This window comes from Crinia signifera, chromosome 5 (genome assembly GCF_055691185.1).
Source record: "Crinia signifera chromosome 5, ASM5569118v1, whole genome shotgun sequence".
Taxonomy (NCBI): domain Eukaryota; kingdom Metazoa; phylum Chordata; class Amphibia; order Anura; family Myobatrachidae; genus Crinia; species Crinia signifera.
The window spans coordinates 59,095,081-59,120,969 of NC_139221.1; the positions used below are offsets into that span (position 1 = coordinate 59,095,081).

Genomic DNA, 25,889 nt, shown 5'->3' on the forward strand with positions numbered 1-25,889 from the left:
GCACACAATTGCAGTCACTCAGGCTGGGGAGCCGGACGGCTCCCCGACAGTCGGGATTCCAACAGTCATTACTCCGACGTCAGAATCCCGACTGCTCCCTCGTGGGGGTCCACGACCCCCATAGAGGGAGAATAAGATAGGTGGTGAGTGCAGCTCGCCACCATGCCCGCAGCGTGGCGAGTGCAGCGAGCCCGCAAGGGGCTTCATTGCGCTTCCCATGCTGTGCAGTCAGGATTCCGACATATGACTAATGACTGTCGCTATCCCGACCATCTGGTTTTTATACTACACCCCTCAGACTGCAGGATTCAGATTTTAATACAAAATATATCATGCAGTATACAGTAACTTAACCCCAATAAAGTAAATTCCAGTGGCACATAAAGAAATAAGAAGTACTGACCAAGTCCTGGAGCCAATGCTGCAGCTGTGGCAGGGTCAAGCTGGAACGGGTTTATCAACATCTGAGGATCGGCTGGGCTTTCCAGTTTCATCCCAGTCAGTCCTATATTTTGGGCTAGGTAGTACTGATAAAGCTCGGCCTCAGCCGGTGCAAGGCCTAAGTGCAGATTGTGCTGGATCTGTTTCATATTTTGCTGCAGGAGCATCATGTTATGCATGTGCTTCTCACTTGTCATATGAATCCGGAGATTTCTTGCCACATTGGTTTCATAATCGCACACCTCACAACGCCAAGTGGGTTTTTGTTTTGGTTTAGATGGAGATGGTGTCCCACAGCCACTGAGACTTGTGTTAGGTGCTGGGGATGTATGGCCATAGACCTGCTCACCATTCCCATTCTGTAGGTTCTGGACATTATTTAGGTGCTTGTCTGACTGCATATGAATACTGAGGTTGCCTTTGGTAGTTGTAGAGTAGTTACAAACCTCGCAACGGAAGGGTTTATAGCCACAAGTGTAGCTTTCACCCCTGGCAAGCCGAGGGTGAGGCTGTCCAGTCTTACAGTAAGCACAAGAGCCAGTTGACTCTGGGTGTTTCTCCTTCATATGAGCTTCTAGAGTCTGCTGATATTTATAGTGCCAGTTGCATTTTGGGCATTTTAAAGTTTTGCAAGAGTTTCTAGAATGCATCATTGTCATGTGACCACCCAATGACCTTGAGGACCCCAGGACAGTGTCACACTTAGGGCACTCTATGCCATTTCCTGGTGAGCCCTCACTTATGCCGGACATGCCATGTATCAAGCTGTGCTGGTAAGGAATATTAGAAATATCCTCTTCTCCCCTAACTGTTTCATTTGGTGAAAGAGAAGTTGCACAGTCTTTACTGGCACTTGGATCCTCAAAGTCCTTGCCACCAATATTAAAGCTACCAGCAACATTGCTATTAGTTCTGAATATAGCAGTTTGCTTTTTCTTTTCTAAATCATCAGAAAGAGTCACAGAGGAGGAAGAGGTACCCTTTTCAATAAATTTTAGCACACTGGATGATAAAGGAGAAATGCTTTGGTTTAAGAGAGGAAAATCTTTGCTACCAATACTATCGGCCAGGTCACCTAAAACTTCCTCCTCCTCCTCGAGTTCATTAGAATATGAGTCTTCTTCATCTATCCCTTCAGTGGGCTCACTTTTAATAGGGAACTCCCCATTAGGATGTGAGTTACTGGTTTCTCTTGGCCTTTCACAGTTGTTATCTTGGTCTTTGCTGTCCACCTCCTTCGAGTCAGATGATAAGTGGCTGTGGGACACAGAGGTAATTGGCATGTTTGCTTTTGGACTAGACAGGCCTCTTAGGTTCGCTTCAGCCTTTGGCATTTGGTTGACCCCATGTAACTGCTCTGTTGAGCCTGCAGAACTTGCACTTCCTTTTAAGAAAGCAAATCCTGCCTGCAAAGAGTCACCATTTTCAACATGAAAAGAACTCCATAAACCACGGTAGGTTGAATCTGGGCCTATAAGGTTTGTAGTAGAAAAATGGGGACAAACAGAATTGGGTTTTTTTGGTTCCAGAAAGCTAATAAGAGGTTCTTTGTCCTTGCCAATCCCCTGTATTATGGCAGACACAAATTTATTGTTGAGAAGCTTTTGCTCCTCATCATTGAGGGTCATCCGGTGATCATGCACAGCATGGGTTACAAATGACCTAATATAACCAAATGATAACTTGCACAAGAAACACATTAAAACAGGTTTCCTTTTCCCATCACTAACACAACCATCAAATTTGGACAAGTCCACATTGTTTGGAACATCTTTGGACACACAGGAGTTTTTGGCTGAGCCATCACTGGTTAGATAGTCTTTATCTCTTTTATGTCGGAGATCATAGACACGGAAACTGTGCAACACAGGACCAACTCCTGTTAATGCTGAGGTATTTGGGAAAGCCTGATCGGCCGTAAATGGTTTCCCGAGGGATGAAGCGATATGAAAAGTGTTGATGATCTGTGGGTAGAAAGACATGGATGCTGAAATAGATTGATCACTCTTCTCTCCAGCTGTTGTAAGCGAGTCCAGAAACATAGCTGTAGAAAAGAGTTTACTATTTGCTCCTGTTTGTGCATTCTGCCCACTATCTTTGGAGTCCTCAATTATATAAGCTGATCCATCAGGCTGGTAAACTATCTCCCCTAGTAAATTCTCCACATCACTGTCCTCTAGTTCGCTAATTTCACTATCATTATCTTCCTTCAAGACAGGAAGGCGAGCGTTAGGGCAGTGGTGTTCCATGTATTTCTGTAAACTGGGAAACGCAGTGGCACATTCGTTGCAGGGTATCTCTTTTGCTGAGGTAACCTGACTGGCAACTGCATTCTCCACACCAAAACCAAGCAAGATTTCACTTTTGCGATCATCCGTTCTCAGGTTGTCATCTGAAGAGCTGTTTTCTCTGTCAGGTTCCATCCCTGCAACATTTGAAGCCACCTCATTATCAAGTTGTGTCGCTCCGTACAGCTTTGACGTGCTCTGCCCATTTTCTTGCCTTGAGATAGTAGGGGAGTCACAGGTTTCCATGGCAAATGCTACATGTGGCTCTCATTTCATCCAGCCTGTCAGGGACCTGGACAAAGACAGAAAGAGAAGTTTTTTTTTGTATTACTAATGAAATATTTCACTACTTCAACATTTATTTACAAGTGCTGGATGTCAAAACAACATATACCTTAAATGTCGTTTTAAACAGGTATTGGTAATATGGCTGTAAAAATGACAGGGACTGATGTAGAATGAGGCACAGGTAAAAACTATTAATTTGCATCCTGTTATATACTGTTCTATAGCAAACTTCAAGGTGGGAAATAAGTGGCCCTCCAGCTCCTATTGGACTATGCATCCCAGCATGGTCTGAAATAGTTTTAGCATGCTCTTATAGCCAATCTGTGGTAGAGCATGCTGGGATGTGTATCCCGTAGCAGATGGAGGGAATCTTATTGCCCACCTCTGCACCAATGGTATAACTACTAGCCTAGTACTAAGGTAATCTGGGCCAGATGTACTAAGCTTGAAAAGTAATAAAATGGAGAGTGATAAACCACCAACCAATCAGCTCCTAACTGCCATGCTACAAGTTGTGTTCACAAAAGTGATGGTTCAGCGCTTTTTGGCTAGTGGTTTATCACTCTCCATTTTATCACTTTTCAAGACTTCCCACAATTTCCAAAACAAAGCCTTTCCTCATTTAACAAGCCACAAAATCATAATCTAAAGTTAAACTGCTATGCGTCATTCTGTAAGTCAGAAGTTGCACACTTTCAAATAACACCAGTCTCCACCTAATAAGTGCCCCATAGTAACCAATCAGACTCAAGCTTTCATTAGTCAGCCTCGCACCAGATTGATAAAAGAACATTTCTGACTGGTTGCCTTTGGTTACTCAGAAAAACTATTTGCTCTGTTTATTTGCTCTACATTTTCACGTCTTACAAGTTTATAGTCTGTTAAAAACATCACCCCCTTGCATTGCATGGTTCAGATTTATTTTTTTGTCCCAGATGCATTTCAAGGCAGACTGCAAGGAAAAACTTTGTTGAACAGAGATATTTATTTTAGAAAAGGGCAGAGTTTGTGTCCAAACCCAACTACGTTTCTGTACATTTATTTTGTTGCGCACTGAAACACGGACTATTGTGTAATTTGCATACATATGCAGCATATGGTAATTGCCATTAATATAGTGTAATGACATATTGATTATTGGAATGAATTTTCAAGTTTCGTGAGTTTATCAGGATACAGTACATACTCTTTGTATAATGGACATAATGCAGGTTTGTATGCAAATACAATTGCGATTTTCTAGTCTACGGATCTGCTAATGTTAGCTGCTGCTGGGAATGAACAGAGACGCTTGCCGGAACCATCGCAGACTCAAACGCAATTTCATACACATTCATAGCCTACAGTATATGCAAGAACAAGGAACATTCAGATGAAGGAAGTAATGATGCAGGAGCTATGTATCTGTATGTATGAGCAAGTATCGGATAGAGATGTTCAGGTTCTGATTTACTCTGATTTCAAAGCCGGATCTTATTGGCTATCAACTGTCAACAACTGTCATGGAATTTGGGATAGCCAATAAGATTCTGCTTTGAAATCAGAGTAAATCAAAACCTGCACATCTCTAGGATCGGACGGGAGATGCCCGTCCCAAGAATGGCCATGAGACACCTGCGTTTTGCCATCCACTCCCCGATAACTTCCCATTAACACCTCCAAATGTTCACTACCTGTCAATCATTTTGCAATGAAAAGCTCATTGCGACCTGGATCGCAGCAACACGTTTGCACATGCGCATTGTGGTCATAACACCCGATAACCAGCTATTGCGTAGAAACATGAGTCAGGCCCAGTATTGACAGTGTTGACCTGTCACTCTATTTGCTTTACAACTGAGAAAACCAATATTATCAGTCAAGGGGCAGGGACCCACAATAGTCGGAGAGCTACAGATTTTGAGCCTGATTCAGACCTATTCCCTGCTACCAAAAAGGTAAATGCCGCCCTGCCGAACAAATCTCCGCATTTTCTTAGTCGCTTACACATCCGCTCACATGTGGCCGCACCATCAAGGGATTTTTCCTCCGCTCATAATAAAAAGTCAGATTGGCCTGACTCTTCATTTCAACTCTGTCCTCCAGGGGGGTTATTCTGGTTGATCCCCCCCCGCCCCCTCAAAGTGTGGCTTCGGCCGAACAGCTGCGAATGGATGTTTTGCATAAACATCCATTCGCATGGCTCGGGTAACCGCCCACATCTTTCAATGGTCACCGACCATCGAATGATGTTTAGCGTGCACGCCTATAAAAGTGACTTTTCAGTTACTTACATTTGAGTGCACGCTGGCGTGGATATGGGCGGGCAGCTGACATCCGGTAAAGTCAGCTACCTGCCCCCCACACCCGCTTTACTGCCTCATTACCATGAGAACGCCCAGCGTTCTCATGGAAACGCCCATGGAACGCTGGGCGTTCCCATATGGTAATGGGGCAGCCCAGCACCCCCGCCCATCTCCGCCCCCCCGTGCACCCGGCGAACCGAAAGTTTCCCATGGGTGCACACACCATACGCCTGCACATGCGCAGATACCCACCTGCGCATGAGAATGCACGCAGGACCGATGTGATCTGAATAAGGCCCCAAATTCGCTGGACAGCCCCCTTCTCTCCCCCCACTGAATGTAAAACTCACCAAAGGTGTTCGTCCAGGGGTTTGCCCATGCGCATATACGCGGTGGCCCTTACCATCAGCCGGGGAAGTGAATTTGGCCCGCTGCAAGCAAGTCTGAATCACCCCTTTGCTTTAGGTTTCCAGGACTGCGTAGCATGTGAGCTAAATTTGTTCTGTTTATGTTAAACCTGGATTTTTTTCCTAGTGACATGAAACATGCACAATCGCTTTTATGCAAAGGTCAGTTTCGGAATCCAAATCTGCAATCTAAAGGTTTTAACTGTATAGTTATCACATCTAATCGTGTCAGTTATGTCAGAACGGGAGAATGATCAGATACATCGGATGATTTGCATGGATTGAAAATGAATCAAAATTAGTTTTGGTATGCGTGATGGCTAAAATGACAGTCTAATTGCTTCTGCATCAAGCACCACAAAGCTCGGTGTGTAATTTTAATCACTGATGAGTTACAGGTTAATTATGCTTGAGGAATGCACAGAGATTCAAACCCCTTTGAAATAATTTGCTCACAAAGAGCATGAAAGAGGAATCATTATCTAATTAGTAAACAGAGACATGTTTACCTTCTCGCTGGGAAAAGTTTGCACAAACCTGTGCAAAGTAACAAATTGCAATATATCTAATACTTATTGACAGTGTGCATGTGCTATTGATAACTCAGTGTAATGTATTTTGTGAAAATGTCCTAGAAAGGTGAGCGCAGCAAGAATCAGTTTTTGGAGTAACCAAACTCCGCCCCCTTGGTTCATTTTCAGCTGATTTGCAGTTCATTAATGGGGTTGGTCGCTAATGCCCATATCATAATACTAAGGCACTCAGCTCAGACATAAAAAAAAAGTCTCTTCTTGTCTAATAACTTAACATGTGCAGTGTACAGTCAGGCTGGTGCCGAAAGTGCATTTGATAACCTCGAGAAAATGTCCAATGTTTGCAGCAAAGCGTATGACTTAAGCATATTACCTCTTCTGTTTCCAGGCACAGCAGTAATGGAAAGCCCATCAAGGGGAGGAGCCAGCGACATACCTCACCCCTGCCATCACCATACTGTACATACAAAAAGTTGACTATTCAACTAATCTAACTAGCACTGTTGCCATAACAAACATCGCTATATATTATCCTCCCAGAATTAATCAAACACCCCTAAACAATGACATCAGATTTCAGTCACCATTGTATAAACACATGTGCACTTCACTAAAAAATATATATATAAAAAAATAAATAGAATTTCTTTGAACTGATGTGAAACCGGTCATGGATAGGTGATGTATATTTGTGCAAGTCAGTCAACAGGAGAAAACGCTAGAACGTTTCTTATTTGGTGGTCTGATTAAAAAAAACATAAGATATAAATAATTACAGACATTATTCCGCAAACAGATGTTACTTTTAATTAATATTCCCGTCAATTCAAATACTTTCTGGAGGTGTCAGTGTGGACAGGCTAGAAGGAAAACTTCACGCTCAACATGTTTCACAGCCATTCCCCTCTTCAAAAAGTTCTAGCAAAGTTGTGCTAGGATTGAAAAGTAAATAGTTGCCCTGCCACTGCAAACACTTTAAAGTTCTCTGCTGAATACAAAACAGAAGCAAGAAAAAGCACTAAAGACTACTGCAGGCTTTCCTTTGCTCAAGCTACCCAGAACTAAATGGTCCCCTCTGCATGGTGCAGCAAATGAACAGCACTTAGAACAACTAGTATTTCAAGCAGCACCATCTAAAATGACAATGCAGACAAAACAAATCCAAAAAAAAAAAAAAAAACATACCTTAGTGCATAGGAAGAAACTGTGCTTTACTCGGCAGATCAGTGACATCCCCAACCAAATCCTTTCGTCAAAATTGGGGGTGATCTTACGAAGCAGAACAATTATGGATTCCCCCAGCCCCTCTGCAGTTAGTGTTTTGCATGATTACTGAGCTCTTTGCAAGGAAACCTACCCAGAACTCTCCCCTAATATAAAAAAGGCACTTGCCGAACAATGGGAGCGGAATTCCTCTGTATTTAAAATGCAGAATTCTGATTAGAACAAAAGAGGGAGAATGACAGTGTACTCCTGTTTTTAATTGAGATTGTCCCCACCTCCTTCTACGGTCCAGTGAGACAGTGTTTGTGAAATGATTAAAAAGAACGTGATCTGATCAAGAGGATGGGATAAAAGGGAAGGAATGCTAGGTTAGCCACACTGCTTAGAAGCTGAGAGAGAAAACCAATGGGTTCTTTTGCCTATTGTTTTTTGTACTTCATCCCCTTTGACCATCTCGAATACTTTGTCATCAATTTTTTTTCTCTAAGAAAGGGTTAAAAGTTGCCCACTTGTGACATAATGTGCTACCAACCTATAAACCTTAACAAGAGGGGGGGCTAGAAGGGGGGGGGGAGTAAATAAATAAAAATCCTTGAATTATATCAAGTTTCCGAAAGGTCATCACTGTCTCTGCTGTGGCCTTTTCCCCGTACCAAATCCTCTATCAATATGTCATAGAGAGTTAGGCAAAGACAAAAGAGAAGCTCAGTGTGAAAACTGCACATATATCTAATCCTGACAAAGGAATGAATAGGCCTTCACAAGTATAATTATACTTGTTTATTTGTTACCACGTACAGAGGACTGATGAAAAAATCCATCAAAGTGGTATTATGCAGACACCAAGAGCTTCTTTTCTTTGGTGACTAAAGCCACATTGAGGCTTAAATTCCTTATTGTTAAATTAAGAAGCACAAAAAAAAAAAAAAAAAGATTTTGGCCGGAGTCTCTTTGCATCAGTTGCTGACAGATCTTTTGTACAGGGGGTGTATTATTTGATGCATTAGCTTAAAACTTTCACTGGTACCTTTTTTTATTAGCCAATATCCTATACTATAAAGTCACAACTTTGGTGCAAAAAAAAAACCAAGAAACAAAAATGGAGGCAGCAGATTTTGCCTTTTTTTGGTTTTGTGATGTCCATCATTAAACTTTTGTTGCCACCCAAGACAGTACCGTGGTCAAAGACTAAGCCATGATATCCAACAGCTATAAAACAAGTGCTTTTGAGAAGCAATGATAAGTCTAGCCACTTGCTCGAGACCAATATCCCTTTTTAACCTGGGCTGTTGCTGGACCAACCCTGGCTCAGTGGAAAAGTGGCTAGAAAAATATCCTGGGTCCAGTGGTCCAGGAATCCAAGCCTGGTAGATCCCAGGGTTGAACCTGGGAAAGACCAGAAAATGGCTTCAGTGATAATAGGAGATCTGGGTCCCATTAATAGTCTATGTAGAGGCGACACACCGGCGCTCCAAAATGATGTAATCTCCAACTGCCGACAGGAGGCACTAACCTAGGTCCAGCCTCCGGTGTGATCGGGGATTCAAGGAGCTGTGGCATCGTTTGGAATTCCCATTCAATAGCCCAGGTATTTTGTGAAAAAGTCAATATCCAGTCATTGCAGAACCACAAGTCCTAGCACGTCTGACAACAATTTGAGATCAAAAGGTTGCTTATTTGTAGCCTACTGTAACAAACTTCTGCTGCCTTTCAACTCAGCATGCTCAACAGACCTTGGTAAGTGTGAAGAGCATGTGCCACGCTAATTGCAAGCAACAGTCACCACCCCAAATTCAAAGACAAAGACAAAAAAAAAAACGAGTAAGAGTTTTCAAGGGCTAACCAGAACAACCCTATAAAATATTAAGGGAAAAATATGTAACAGATGAACTATTAAGTAGCCATTACACTTTAAAAGACCCTAAATCAAATAACTGAGGCACGTTTTTTTGGGGGGGTGGGAGTGAAATAAGCTTTTCCTTAGTGGACAGAAATATATCAAAGTAAAAGCAATCTGCATAGTTAATGTCTTTGTGCTCTTTCCAATTTAAAACAGAAAAGCTGTAATTTTTCTTTGCTGGCAATCTGGAAACACTCTGGAGTTAATTACAGCTGATTCGTAGTGAACCGCACAAACAAAGGCCAGTCTATGTCCAGACAATTATACTGCATTAACCAGCTTAGTGCTTCCTGCTGATGGTTCAGGGTTCTTCCATTACACCCTTCTACCTTCCCAGCACGATAGAAAATGCTTCTGCAAGGAGGAATTAATGAAGAGAACTGCAGAAGAATGTGTGACGACCTCTTCTGACACAGCAAAAAAAAAAAAAAACTTTCCACCCATGTCCCGACAAAAAGAGAGAAGGTAATTAAGTTTGAATAGAGGGATGTAACCAAATATAGTATGTCTTTAATAGTAGGCACATTAAAAGAGATAGCTTACAAAGGGAGACTGGAGAGTGCCATTCTACCTGATGACTACTCCTATCGCCATCTCATCTTCCTCCTCCTCCTCTCCCTCCAGGCCATAGTGGCTAAAAGCCCAGATTGTTTTAATTTTCTAATCAACTCTTATGTGACTGATGACTTGTGAGTTTTCTGGTTTATATAGGGATCAAAGGGGAAAATGTACCTTTTGCATACATGTGCAATGGGTTCTTATTTAACTATGATCAAGGGTATGGCAACATCTTGACTTGCTGAGTATTTTAGCATCCTTTCACTGCATTCTCTTCTCAACATCTGTGGAACTGCAAGTGTCAGCTGCACTCAGCCACGAGCTGTGCAGGTTAGGCAAGAAGTCAAGAAGCGGTAACTGTCCTCCAAGACCTGGCTCTATCTGTATACACAAACACATACATACATACATGTTTTGCTGTTGACAACAGTTACAATTACAGTGTTTTTGTTGGTACAACACCACAATTATTTATTATTCCAGTAGTATTGTATGTAACTGGGTGTCATGTTGCCCCATGCTACAACCCCCAGACCGCATGATGTCATGGGAGGGGGGAAGCCATGATTTATATCAATGCCAGGATCATCCTCATTACACTCCAGGAGGCTACAAGGGCTGCTATGTGCACATCTGAACCATCCTAAGGACTCTGCAGCAGATATACTGGTCGAAGTGTGTCATTTCAGACTCCCTACTTAACTGATGCAGATCTCTTACACTCCGTGCATTGACAGCACTTGCACCCCCCCCCCCAAAAAAAAAGTAGGCAAGTATGACCTACACCCAGGGACCTGTGATCAGTGCTCAGACAACAGCTCACTTTGCAATACCAGGGGTCACAGCAGGAAGAGGATATGATGAACGGTAGCTCTCCCAGTGCACTGATCACAAGTCTCTAGGGTGTAGGTGAGTATGAGCAGCAGTGAGAAGGTCATAGCACATGCGTGTGTGCGTGGGGTAGTGGCTGTTAAGGGGTTGTCTGGCTGCAGTAGCGGCGGAGATGCTGGAAGTGACATGAAAAATACCCTGATAAGGCTGCGGAGGGCATTCACAGGGACAGAGCTTAATCGCAAGCTCTGTCCCTGCATGCGATAATTGACACATACATGCAATGTAATAACTTATCACGTTGTGGATTGGGTCGATCATATTAAAGCCAGTCGTGCCCAGCTTGGGGTGCTATGCTGCTAAATCTTGGCGCAGTATTGTTACGCAGTCCTGTGCCGCATTAACTTCTAGATTACAGGTGTCTATCAGGAGACATCACTATTTGGCCAGAGCTGATTTGGTTAATCAGACAGAACTGTTTTTTGTTAAGTTTATCAAGATCATTCCGCAGCTTTTGCTGTTAGTCTGCATTTAAGACGTGACTCATATTTCTTTTTCTTCCAAGAACATTTCAGAATCAATATGCAAGAAGTGAGAGCAATTACTTGTAAGTTGCCTCAGTAAACAAACATGCATGAAGCATTTGGAACACTGTCTTATATGAGCAGAAGACAAGAGTGCAAGCATAATTATTTCCATACAATTAACAAGGGAGAACAGCACTAGTCTACAAATGGCTGCCAAGGGGCCCGGTATTATGAGTATCTGTTGTTAAACACAAAATACTATATGTCAATCTCGATGATTGAGACTGTGGCTGGCCAGTCTTCGCTATATTTGAGTACGCTGTAGAACGCGGCCTGTCAAAAAAAAAAACTTTTACAATGAACAGTTGCAAGCTTTGAATATCAGATGTTGCTCATAGACCAATGCATCCTTAAATCTGTTGCCGAATGAGTGTCTAAAATACGCTACACACAATTGGGTCAATCAGCTGATCTTGACTAATTAGTCTTATTGCTGCACAGTGTATTTGCTGCACCCAGGGCCTAAAAATCATGTACAAAGCCATCGGATCAGGCGGTTTGATCTAATCTGTTGCAAAGCATTTTCCCAAACGATTGGTTTGATCTGATCTGCTGCACATCATTTTCCCAAATAATGAGCCCTTTTGTTTAGTACATCCTTTAAATGTGTACCTAGCTTAACAGGTGAGGTACAGTTAGTAGGGGATGGCTGACTTTCAGCAATGTACAGATAGTAAGCCAGTGCTGTCTCCCTTACCCAACAGTCCACAATTTGTGACAAAAAAAACAAATTCAATGCAATGTATACATTTGCATCCTTATACACTAGATACATGCTTCCCTTGATGTTCAGCCAGTTTGTGCCAGATGAACCATCATGTTTGGATTATGACCATTGGAAACTTAGTAATGACTCTTGATTAGAATCCCCCTTAATCAATAAGAATTCACAATACAATAATGGAAATGAATTGCCTGTTTTTTATTGGACAATCTTATGCCTGGTACACACCAGAACAATTGAGATAGGGAGCAGATCGTAAGATGATCATACGATCATCTTGCGTTCTGTTGAAGCACACGATCTGCATACGATCTGCTCCTGACCCAATCGGTACCCAGTTGAAGGGGTCGTTTTCAAACCCTAACTGCTGCAGGTAGGATCTGAAAAACGACCTGCGGGCCACACATCGGATCAGAATCAGATCAGAAATGGCCCAAAACATTCCCAATTTACATATAATTGCTTGACATCATATCTAAGTCGGGTGTCTTGAGGCCAAATTGTTCTGGTGTGTGCCCTACATTAGACTACCCATGTTTACAGGTTCTCTATTTTGGGCGATGGAAGGTTGTCAGAACAAATAAATATTATTCTGCAAAGCTCCGTAGAATTTGCAACCAACACTAGTGAAGGGAATGGAGATTATTTCTGCCAACAACCACCACCAAGATCTGTCTTCCCAATCAATCTAATCAGGGTAAAGCAGTGATAGTGAAAATCCACTAAGTGCACTGAAACACAATGCAAATAATGTAGATTTCTGTAAGATAGAGACCCATTGAGACTTAAGCATTAATCGCATCTCCTGGTCTGATCTATGCAAAGCAGGATTAGAGCTAAAATGATGACTTCTTAATCCCTTTGATTTTCCTTTACTAAATAAATATTAATCTAGAAATCAGAAAGGTTCTGTCAGGTATTACAATGCACACAATGTACATTAGGAAAATACTTAACGGTTATGTAAATCGCACTCAATTTTACAAGCTGCCTATTGATGAGACTGGTCCCAATCCATTTCCTCTACCACCCTCAAAAATCCCTCTCAGATTTGAAAGTTTAAGTTTATAATCCTACTAAACAGAAAGATTAACCTTGGAATCCATTAAGTCTTTCTTGAAAGAAATTCACTGCATTAATCATGTCAGAGAATTAACAAATCATATTACTATGTTTATTTATACGTCAATACTTCCAACCTGTAAATCCACCGCAATATAATCCTCCTGTTGGTGGAATTTTGCAGGAGATAAGTGTTATTTTAAACCGCTACAGAATACAGTTGTGCAGAACTACAAATAATTTTGCTTGTTTTCATTACAGTTTTCATCTATACTGTATATCCTTTGTACATTACAACTGTCACCATTACATCCCCAACTTGTATCTTCCCCTGTGGCTTGGCTATATAGAGTCTTCTCCAAAAGTCCCCACTAGAGTAATTTCTAGGAATGCATAACCATTTAAGGGGAATTCCTGAATTTTGGGCACGTGGACTGGTCTGCAAAACTGATTCAAAACCTACTGTTTTTAAAAATGAAGGTAAGAAGGACCAATCGCTGATTTATTGGGCTTGCGCTATGCCTGTGTAAAAATTTATCTTCTGAATTGCTCCATATATTGCTCCATATTCCCAACTAGAAAGTTTCCTTCCTAGGTTATAGATCCCCAGCTCTGCAAACACGTCAATAATGGACTGAGGCTGCTGCAGGAAGAGAAATGTTGGTGACAGAACAGTATCTGGGACAAGATTTTCAGTAAATGTTGAACTTCACACATAACCAGCAGGTCCTACAGTATTTAACACTGGTCATTCAATGAGTTCATTCCATGCTGCTTCACATTTCATTGATAGAGAATGCATTTTGGGAGCAATTTACTAATCTTGGACACTGCGAAAGCCCTGCTGCTACAGTATGTTGACAAGTAGGTCTAGCAATATCTGTATGCATGGAAGCACATCATGACTTGACCTAAGGGGGGATCTAGCAGAGCCTTTCCAGATATGCAGGCCCTCCGTAAATGGTCATAGAGTAATGCCATCTCAACGTAGGGGGACCAAAGAAGAACTCTGTGATTACTCCTATCTTTTGCAAAATAATGGGTTACCACTGCGTCATAAATATACTCCTTTGTCTTTTCAATAATATGGACAAGCCATAACCCTAAACAACCTGCAGAAATGTATTGTGTCTGCACTCTACAGTAAGGCATGAGATAAAGCTTCAACTGTGTAGTCTTGCATCATATAATACTGTATGCTGCAATAGACAGATTATGGGATCGGTTTAGGAGTATGCACCTTATTTTTTTAGCACCATATAACAAAATACTCAGATGCCTCTGCTATACTGGCCAGTAGTGGTAAGGGTTAATTCATGGTTTCCCTAGGGCAGTCAAAGGGCATGCGTAACATTGTTAGCCCCGTTTGGGTTTTCAGGACTATTTAGTGGAAGAAAAACCATAACTGTTACAGAAAAAGAAAAACAAAAGTACAAATAGTAGCCAGGGGTGGTCATAGCATAATGAGGATTGTGGACTTGTAGCATTATATACAGTAAGCCAGTGGTGTAACTTCATCCCAGCTGCCCGTAGGCAAGACATATATTGGTCCACCCCCCCCCCCCCCACACACACACACACAACCTTATACATCTATGTGTGTCCATTCTGAAATGTATATTTATCTCTCTCTCTATAGAAATATAGAGATAGAGAGAGACAGAGTGGACACATACATTTCAGAGCTCAATCACAGAAGCTATAATGATGGCTTTCAATTGACTGATTTAAACTTGCTGGGGAGGAGAGGTGCCCCTTGGGAGCAGGATCCCGGCAGCAGATGACTCCATTGCCTCCCAGAGTTCTGCCTCTGCAGTAAGCTACTATGGCTGGTGAACTCAGGTGACTCTTCTTAACCAGTTATGACCCCTGTATGTCATAAGGTTTTTACCCTTATGATGTACAGTGGATTCACCCATTCACTTTTACTGTATATATAACTCTTTCATTTATTTGTTTTTTAAATAAGGGCTGGCTTACAATATAATATATATATATATATATATATATATATGAACTATAGACATGTTTCATCTGTGGAACACAAGAGATGGATAGTTATTATTAATTTAGCCACATGCTTGAAGAATCATTAGTTCCAGTGATGTCAGCACAGAACTAGTAGCTGGGACCGCAAGCATAACTATAATGAAAGCCATATCAGCACTGTTGTGTCGCTCATACTATTTCCCTTTGTTTCACTAGGCTGTGTTTGTGCGCTGAATATTTATATAAACAAGGTATAAAAAACAAATACATACTGTGTTTGTATGAACAAAAGATGTTAGAAGGGCACACACACACAGGCATTGTAGTGTCCTTGCAATAATGGCCCATTAATAATTATTAGTTTGGTTAGGGAACAGAAGGACATTGAGTCAGCAGGGGATTTGGAGTAATCATAAGTAATTTTAAGGCTCCATTCTTTGATAGAAGAAGTCTTAGTGATGCTTATGTATATGTTTATATTCGGTAGAGCTCTACAAAGTAGTGTGTTCATATCCACATGGGGAGGAGGGACCCCTGTTGTTTTAACAAAGCAAGTAAGAGTTTTAAGGCATCATTAAACAATTAGACGATGAAGTTGGTCCTATGAAACCATAATTTACGACTATGTTCTAACAACATCCCAACAATAAACTTTCTATTCTCTGGTTACCAAAAAAAAAAAACACCAGAAAAAAACACAACTTTGTCTGAAGCCTAACACCACTGTAATTATCTTCATAAAACTAATCACCGGCCAGGTATTTCGGGGAAACATTCCATTTCTATTAGAAACCCTCCGAGTCATAGTGATTTAAAAACGAGGCTGTGTAGCACTGGGAGAAAGTATATTTAAAGCCTTTCAGTACATATTTAAACAGTGCATTCAACACCCCTTACTAGGGATGCTAGTCAGGCAATTAACAGATGGCGTCCAGACCTTACAAAAACCAACTTTCCATATGGTTTCTTAGGATTCAGTATTTCAGCTAAGTTGCATATTTTTAAGAACACACTGCATTGAATAATACGCCTATAAGCCATTTTTTTTTTTACGGGATGGAGAAAAAATTCAGTAGATGCCATAATTTCTGCAATAATTCATGTCTTTGGTTACAGCATGTTGTAATCCAGCACATTTCTTATTTTGTTAATAAGTGATTAATTCACTTAGTACGGCCCGTCCCTATGATGCACAAACGAGAGGAGACAGTCTACTTCTGGAAATTGTCATCTTTTGTCATTTTTTTTTTTTTTACACTGAGACTTAATTTGTCTGTTGTGTAGAAGTGAAATGAACAATTCAGTAATTAACTTTTGTGTTTTTAGATGTATGAACCTTAATTAGATTTCATTATAAACAAACAAATGTCAACCACAATTATAAGCTTCTAGCTTTACCCTCACATTATCCCTTTTCAAACAAACTTGATGTCACACAAATTATAATCAAGCGGACAGCAATTCGGAGTTGAATTCTACATGATTTGCCAGTAACCTGATTACCTTAACTTCAATATCATTACAGGAAAAGTATTTTAAGATAAATAATTACCAGAATTCCAACAGGAGACAAGCTTAATTGTATTGATTCAGGAGAAGCAGGCATAGTGGGACAGAGCTTACGGAATAATGTTATCTTAAATCTACCCTTTCTATTAAAATGATATTGCCTGGCAGGAAAAAGGTAATCTGAGATAGGTGTATGAAAAATCAGATACAGAGCTCAAATAATTATTTTACCCAATTATCTCCTACAAGAGGCAACAAAATATCACTGTAGAGCAACCTTATGGAACAGTGTTATTGGGGCATTATTACAGAGTGGCTCATCTGTTATAAGCAAGACCTAGCAGTTCTGCCAGGATGTAATGGAGGTGAATAATTAGTCTTGTAGCACTGTGAGTGAACTTCTCCTCAATGCAATAAGAGTTAATTAAAGTTTACCACCACACATCAACCAAAGTAGGATGTTGATCGTGTTACAGCATTAAGTGCAAGCAGACAATGGTTGGCAGCAATTAGAAAGGCTATCAAATGACCCGCAATGATAATTATACATTCAAAACAGCTAAAAGAGCTGAAAAAAAACTAATCAGGTTTTTTTCTTTTTTTTTCTGCTTCTCTGCAACAACAATTCGAAGGGCAGGAAGCGGGTATCAGATTATTTCAGTTTAACACTGTAAATCAATAGAATTAAACAAGCAGGAGTTGTCTGAGTACATTATCTAGCAAAGAACAATTTACTGTACCTGATGGACGAGATCCTGAACCCATTCACTTGAATGAGCACACAAAAGGCAAAAGTGGATATGTTTCAGTAAAATGTTCCGCAAGCTTGCTGATTATGAGAATAGCTATTCAGACCATATATATTTTCCTTCCCTACTTCTTAATTAAAACATTCTTCCTAGATATGGTAAAGGCATTCGTCTCTGATGTTGAAAATAGCTAGGTTTTTTTTTTTATTTCTTTATTTTGCTTAAAATCAAATATTTTTTAATGCTGGCTTTTTATTATGTTTACGTGTTTATTAAATACCAATAATTTACATAAGAAAGGACGTTTTATATTACTAGAAAGTCTACCTCCTGGCGTCTCTATACTAAACCTCTCTGGTTAATGTATGCAAGATAACATCAGTGAAAATTATTTTCATAAAATGGCTCACTGCTTTGCATAGTTATTGGGCTGCAGCCTAGAGCTATTTTACAGATTCTTTTTTTTTTTCTGCCCTTCCTAACAAACCTAATTTTCCCAAGTAATTCTGCTATGCTAGGGATTTGAGCAAAGGGTTGGCTAATCCCAGTATTTCCCTAGAGCTGTATTTAAGTCATGGCCCACTCCCAGCATAAAAGTGTCTCCCAAAAGCCTTTCTGCCCCTTCATCCCTTATACACTCACTGGTCCTGACATGTAGCCTTTATAGATGAGCCAATGGATGAGCTATATCTAGCAGATATCATACATTCGTATCTCTAAATGTAGATTTTCTCTTTTGTATCTCTTGCAAAGGTACCATGTGCTATTGGATGTGCAGTACAGTTATTTTTACTGTGTATATATATATATATATATATATATATATATATATATATATATATATATATGCAGCAGGGATGCCCGGCACTCCACTCCAAAGTAAGGGTACAAATGCTCTGGTGCCTTCTTAGGTCTTGTGTAAGACCAAATATACATATATGTATGTGTGTGTGTGTATTGTATTCCACACTTGTCGGTCCATACAGAGGGAGGCAATATAGGTTACAGAAATAATCTATTCTTGGAAGAACAGCTTTAAATGACTGATTAATGGCCCTTATTCTGGTTCACACACAAAGGAAAATTCTTTCTCAAAAGGACAAAACCATGTGCACTGCAGGGAAGGGGCAGATGTAACATGTGCAGAGAGATTTACATTTGGGTGGGTTGCTTTGATTCTGTGCAGGAATAATACTGACTGCTTTATTTTTACACTGCAATATAGATCTCACTTTGAAGTAAACCCCCACCCATAACCTACATCTCTCTGCACAAGTTACATCTGCCCCACCTGCAGTGCACATGGTTTTGTCCATTTAAGAAGGAATTTACCTTTGCGAGTGAATCAGAATAAGGGCCAATCTATATAAAAAGTTAACCCACCATCATGGTTGGAAGAAACAAAATAGAAACTATTACAACAGGTTCAATATTATTATTAAAAAAAGAAAGAGAGCGCAGTCTTTCTTTTTGAATGATTTTCTATTTATAGTGCCCCAGTAAACTATCTGGGAGCGGCTGGGCAGTACAGAAGTGTTGTGCTATAATTTTATGTAAAAAGTTAATCAGAAACAATTAGGAGAGCTACAGAATAAGTATTATTCTAAATTAGATTTATTTAATTTATATATCACATTATTATCTATAGTTTGCGCCGAATATTTGTCTTTCTATTCTTCAATATTATTAACTCGTTAAAAGTCCATAAAAATGACGTCTATGTCCCAATCTGCTCCAACCTCCAAACTCTGTCTTCAAAGCTTGCTGTCTCCATATCCAGCAAGTTTCAAATTATTTTGCTTTCACTTTCTGTTAAGGAGTAATTTGCTCAGCCGAGTGGCCTCTAGTAGTCACTGGCAGTACTTCACCTCAGAGGTAAGGAGTATTTAACCTTATTCTTATTTTGGGGATTTGTTTCTGTTACTGTTTTTTTACGTTAATGAATTGCAGTTGTTAATATTAAAGACACTCAGAACCTATGGATCCACGAGAGTGTATAACAGTTTCATTAACTGTTGGAGCCTCTAGCACCCATTTATCTCAAGCCACACAACCAAGCAGAGCCAACTATAATACAACAGACCCTGGAAATGGAGGTCAATGGCTTTGAGTTAAAGAGCTATTCACTTTTTTGGCTCAGCAAGAAGCTTCCGATTTCTGTTCTTATCATCAGGAACCCACCTCCTTCTCATACTAGTAGAAGAACAAAGCCAAGTGCCTGCGTGAGGTTTATGAATAAATTAGAGGTGATCCACTTTAAGTGCTGCCTACAATGTCCTTGTCAGCAGTGGACACTTAAAAAAAAGAGGCTCCTGTGGACGGTGGCTACTAATAAATGTTAAATCTTTATCACCTGATAATGGTTGAGAGTCAGAGATTTGTCCATTTGCTTCTACTGGCCTCACCATTCTAAGGTGCTATCTACAGTAGTGATAAGAGGTGTGATAAAGCTTTGTAGAAACTAGACTCGTAAATGTTGAACCCATTATAGTAGTTCATCAGATACACTGTTGTCTGTTTCTTCTGGTTAATTAGTGCAATTATAATCTGTTCTTAGTAGGCACAAATGGCCAGCTTGCCTGTTTCCACGGTATACGAAACACTGGTGGGTCAACAACTGGAAATATAGTATAGTTCTGCAGTAATGGGAACTACACTATAAATTATAAGAAATAAGGGAATTATTTATATAGTAAGATATATTGTGGTTTTCTTGACTATGGTGTTTTGCTTTTTTGATATAAATTGTTTCATGTTGTTATGGAGTTTAATTAGTGATATTGATCTTTCAAAATACTTGTTATCTATGTATATGACAAGCCCCATTCACAAACTCCAACCAACTACAAACAACAGCTACTAAAAGGGCAGGACATGGCTGTACAAGTTGCTTTACTGTCTGACAGCACTGAGGTCATGGGTTCAATTCCCACCATGGCCTGAATCTGTGTGGAGTTTGTATATTCTCCCAGTGCTTGCTGGGTTTTCCTCCAGGTACTCTGTATCCTCCCATAATCCAATGATATGCTAATAGGTTAATTTTGCTCCTAACAAAATTAACTGTAGTATGTAAATATGAACATATGGTAGGAAATATAGATTGTAAGCTCCACTGGGGCAGGGACTGATGTGAATGGCAAAAATATTCCCTGTAAAGCGCTGCGGAATATTTGTGCACTATAGAAATAATTGGTAATAAATAAGTAAATAAACATGGCAGGCTTTAATTGTCATGGCCACTCTCATGCCATACGTACTATTGTGATGTAAGCGCATCAAAAGACAATAGCAGCGGTACTTCTTGTATAAGAGCTTACTGTCACCAAAAGAGAAACATAGAAACTTGCTTTATATATAAGAGTTTGACACTTAAGTTCAGAACTTTCTTCTGTGGTTTGCAGGGCCATCAGACCAGCAGAAAACAAACAGCCCACTGAAAACATTTAATAACAAAATACAAATGTATGGCGACCCATAGTAACAAGCAATCAGACAATTGCATTGACAGTCTGACCCACAAAAGATCAATCACAGCTCATTGCTGATTGGTTACTCTGAGACTATTGTTAGGAAATAAGCCCCAGGGCCAGCTCCAGTGATTTTACACTAGTCTTCCTGTATTAGAAAATGGCCTTACATCGCTCCATGTGTAGGTGCCACAGCTAAGGTAAGGGCCCGCACGTCGCAATTGCCCAGCAATTTATATCCAGCATGCTGGATAAATCTAGTTAATCGCCAGTCAAGGCCAATGTTCTCACTGAAGATCACTGGCCCTGACAGATCGCTCAGCACAAAGCGCTGACACTTTGCTGTGTGCTGAGCAATCTTGCTGAGCGTTCTAGCATGGCGCAGAAAATCTCCCCGTGTGTAGGCCCTATAAGTCTGTGCAGACAGAATGAACTGCTCACCCTATCTTTGCAGAGGCAGATTAGCATGAAGCCAAGGAAATGCAATATCTAATCCACTTAGCATGTATAATTAAGAAAAAAGATTTGTACAACACTTTTCTATTCGTCTGACATGTTGCAACAGGCCTCCACTATGCCATGTGTACAGTCCTACTAGTGCTGGGAAAGCTTTGTGTGGATGATGTATTAATCAGAATATTTAATGTGCATTAGTCAATATTAGTGAGCTGTGCAATGCTAAGGCTTACCAGATCAGCTATGTCAATCTTGACACATATGGAAAATACAGACAAGCTGCATGATTACAGTTCCAGCTAACCCACATGCAGGCTGAATGACTGCCTAGTAATATCTACAGATGCACAACAAGAATGTGATCTAATGCAGCATGAGAACAGTATTATATCTTATTTACATGACTTTACATGAAAAGACTGATATACACAGGACAACCTTATGGGTATAGCTCTTGAACAACACAAGAATTACTTCCAGCGACAGTACTCATCATTGTATAGATATTATTTTGTAGATACAGTAAGTATAACACCGATAGGATTCGTGAAGATGCTTGCAAATACATATCAGCTATCCAGCAGAAGTTAAGAACACAAATATTTACAAGACTTGATTTCAATAGAGTGCAAGCTCATGGGAGCTGTGTATACAACTGCAACTGTTATAGCCTTCACTAGGCCGGATATGCGTCTAGCCCCTAACTCTGGTACCTAGATCATATACTTACTGCAGGCCAATACTCAAAATGTTGACCATATGTAAATAGACAAGTATGTCAATGCTTCAATTTCCCCTACTCATGACACTGCAACGAATAGCAAAAGTCTGATATACCATCAATATTAGCTACTGAGATGCTACTATAGCTTTCTGCCTGGAATTGAAAGCATTTAACTGTTTTAAGTCTAGAGGGCTTTAAATGCATCGAGATTCCAGAAAAGATTAGTAGCCACAGGTCCAGTGCTAGTACATCATAAGAAAGCCATGTAATATTTTTGCACACTGCTGCACAGTCTAAAACTGTACTATGCTCTGGGCTTCTGCCCACTCAGTAAGAATGCAGACAGTACATAAGCTACCATTAGCCCATGTGTTATCCAATTCTCCAGCGGTTGGAGGGCTGCCAGTGACAACACATGCTGCTTGCTTAACCATGTTTTAAAACAGAAATGAGATTTTTTTTTCCTCTTTCTTTTTAAATAAAAGAAGGTATATTTTCCTTAAAGAAATCCAGTTTTTGCAAGAACATTCTTAAGGTCGCCCAGAAAGTTTGTTTTCCACTTGTAATAAGAAGTAACAGAAGAAGGAACAATTATACAAATCTGCCATGTAAGAATGACCCAGTAACACCGAATCTATATATAGAAACTGGCACAAAAACAGAAGGACTTAAGAGTTAAGATCTGACATACGTTCATTAAAAAATAATAACGGCAGGCTTCCATTTCAAGCATCCTTTTCATATCATTAATTACCCTGTCCGAAAATGGACTGATCAACCCCCAAAGTTAAGTAGCAACCTACCCTTAACTTTTGGCAGCAAGCTCATGAAGTAGGATCAACGTAAAACCAAAAACACACAAAAAAATGCTACGAGCGATACAGTGTTCCTAAAAAGCAGCGACAACTGCATTTGTTTTTAACGCACCAGACTCCAAGCCCCTAGTGAACTGACAGCATATGTTAGGCAACTTCTGGGAGTTAGCAATAAACAAATCAGGTCAGCATCTGGCAGATCCTGCCAACACTTGTCTTTTGGTGGTTCTAAATTGATAATTATGGTGATTTGACACTAGGAAAAGAGAAGGGTGGCTAATGTACATACACATAAATAATTATCCTCACTGTATTTAATTTACAGATGTGCAAAAAGGCCAGTTCCCACCTTCAAAAGTGTCTCGACACTTAGGGTATTTAAACTGCTCTAATTACTGTTGAGAGCACATAATTAGAAGTACTGATCACACTGTCAACAGCTTGCCTGCTACAGCATAGGTCTAACTTACTAGGAGAAATATCCAAACGCCATCTATATGTAAACCATGTTCGTCACCGAAAAATAAAAGAGGAACACACTGAATAATGATCTACGTTGCCAGCGAAAACATATTTAATACGTTTCAGTGAGCACCCAAGTACAGAAATCAGTACTGTACATTGTTTATATATTTTATGAGTAATGAGAAACTGCAAACTTTACATTTACTCAGCCTATAAGCACATATAGTTATACAAAATGTGTGCCATGGGTATGTTTTTTTTAAGTGATGTATATTTTGCTAAGCCTGGGAAAATATTGATTTGCATGTGGATAAAGAGCAAATCATTAGGATGGCGGTGGTTCATTATCAGTGGCTTCATGTCCATATTGTAGCCGTACTACTACATACAGACCTGTGTTCCCCATTTCTTCTGTCACCTGTTTTTTTTTTTTTTCCACATGATGGTGAAAGCTGAGGACATCTAGAAAGTTGCTGAAATCTGAGCTTCTACTTGTTTTCCGACGTCTTGGACAAATACGTTTAGGGAGAGCTAGGCAGGAGAATAAAGGAAGAAAAAGGGGTCTTGCAGTTTCATCTTGCTTTCATCTTGGTCATTCAGTCAGTCATTCAGTGGCCTATTCAGCTGAGCTTTTCATTATGCAAAAAAATGCTAATCCTTTTCCGATGCTTTCACACTTGTATAAACCACCATTCCTTCAACAGAAAAGTAATTATATCAGTTTACCTTCCTGTCAAAAAACAGGATTAATATTCAGATAGCAGAAGCTCCTTTTTTCTAATTTCTGCAGTAGGAAGCTAAAGATTATTAGGTAAAGTATTAGTGAGGGTTTTTTTTTCTCCCTGAATATGAATGTGTTATCAAAAGCAATAGGGATGAAAAAAAAAAAAAAAAAAAACCCTTCAGCTGCTGGGAGGGAGGCGGGGGGGGGTGGTGGTGGGGGGTGTCTTTTCAGTCTCAGAACTGACCTTCCGTTTGCTGGGGCCCGAAACAGAATAAGGCTCATTCGGGTCTATTAATCAGAGACAAATTATGAAAGAATGTGGCTGGACTGGTTGACACTACACTGTCTTGGAAGACTCAGTAACAGCCTTGTAACAATGTCCCCTTCATGGGCAATGAACAGCCATGACAAATGGAGCAGAGTCACTATTTATTTGCATATGCAAATTCCCTCACAAGGGAAACATGTACAAACAAGTGTCACTGTGAGGTGGATTAGGCAAACAACATTTTCTTCTTAGGACATTCTGCAACCCAGAACATTAGTCAACACAATTAAACCAGTCTCCATGGCTACTAATGAAATTTTGCCATGGTATGAGTTAAATTAGATAGCTAGATATGTTTCCACAATCCAACTTGAAATCCATTATGATTGCAGAACAATGCAGCAATAGTGCTTGCCTGATCTTTGCCAGCTCAACGAGCCTCTGAAGTTGACAATTTGCATATGTTAATATAATTAAACACTAATTCCATGAAACTTGTACATGCACCTTCTCTGAGCACTTTACTCTTTGAACGATGGCCAAGTCCTTAACCCTGTGAAAGGCCTGGAACAGGGAGCTCTGATTGTGGGTGCAGCCCCAAGGCAGACACAGGAAGGCTCATCTTCTGTAAACACCAAGATCAACCTGGCCTCTCATATACCGTATCTGTCATTAAACTGAATGGCGCCTGTGCGCCAATGTATAGCAAACCATACTCTGACACTGGCATAATGCACAATAAATGTATTGTGTATAGTATATGAATAGCATGTAGTAAACCAGATTATCTATAGTATAATATATACTGTAAATGTCTAGCATATAAACAAGACTACATATGGTATGGTATATTTAGAGTATATCAACCCTATTATCTATAGTATAGTATAGGTCATAGGTTCCCAAACGCGGTCCTCAAGGCACCCCAACAGTCCAGGTATTAAGTAGATGCATGCTTGGCCACAGGTGACTTAATTAGTAACTCAGTCAGTCTGATTTAACCATCTGTGCTGAGCCATGGATATACCTAAAACCTGGACCGTTGGGGTGCCTTGAGGACCGCGTTTGGGAACCTCTGGTATAGGTAGTAATTGGATAGTATATAAGTATGACTATGCATAATACTGTATACTATATTGATTATGAGTATATAAATATAAACCAAATTGTGTTTAGTATATGTAGTAAATGTATAGCATATAAACAAGATGATATATATATATATATATATATATATATATATATTAGTATACAGTATGAACCAGATTATGTGTAGTACATTTATAGTACAGTATATAAACCTACAAAACACATAATGTATAGTATAGTAGTAAGTGTGTCGTATATAAAAGATTATGTATAGAAACTAGACAATATGTAAATTGAGTAGCATCTATCTATCTATCTATCATCTCTCTCTCTATCCTCATTATCTATGTCAATAGCTTTAAACAATCAAGATAATAATTGGACTGTCTTTGCTGAAACATACTACAACTGAGAAAACATGAAAAGTGTTGAAAAAAAAAAGAGCATGCAATAACTAATGATCTTTGCCTAAATATATGCAGTGGCAATTAAGCAATGTTAATTAC

General features: G+C 39.9%; 1 protein-coding gene across 11 annotated transcripts in view; it reads right to left on the minus strand.

The window, feature by feature from the left end:
* Nucleotides 1-25,889, minus strand: part of ZFHX4 (zinc finger homeobox 4) — a 165,329-nt gene that overhangs the window by 126,681 nt on the left and 12,759 nt on the right. For 8 of the 11 annotated variants that reach the window (XM_083187298.1, XM_083187294.1, XM_083187290.1 and 5 more), the window contains one exon: nucleotides 404-3,021. In XM_083187298.1, the coding sequence (XP_083043424.1) occupies nucleotides 404-2,975 (2,572 nt within the window). In that variant the 5' untranslated portion in view covers nucleotides 2,976-3,021. Of the gene's footprint in view, nucleotides 1-403; nucleotides 3,022-7,427; nucleotides 7,870-22,825; nucleotides 22,963-23,695; nucleotides 24,048-25,889 lie in introns of those variants that run through there. The other 3 variants (XM_083187292.1, XM_083187299.1, XM_083187297.1) reach the window with 3 other exon arrangements.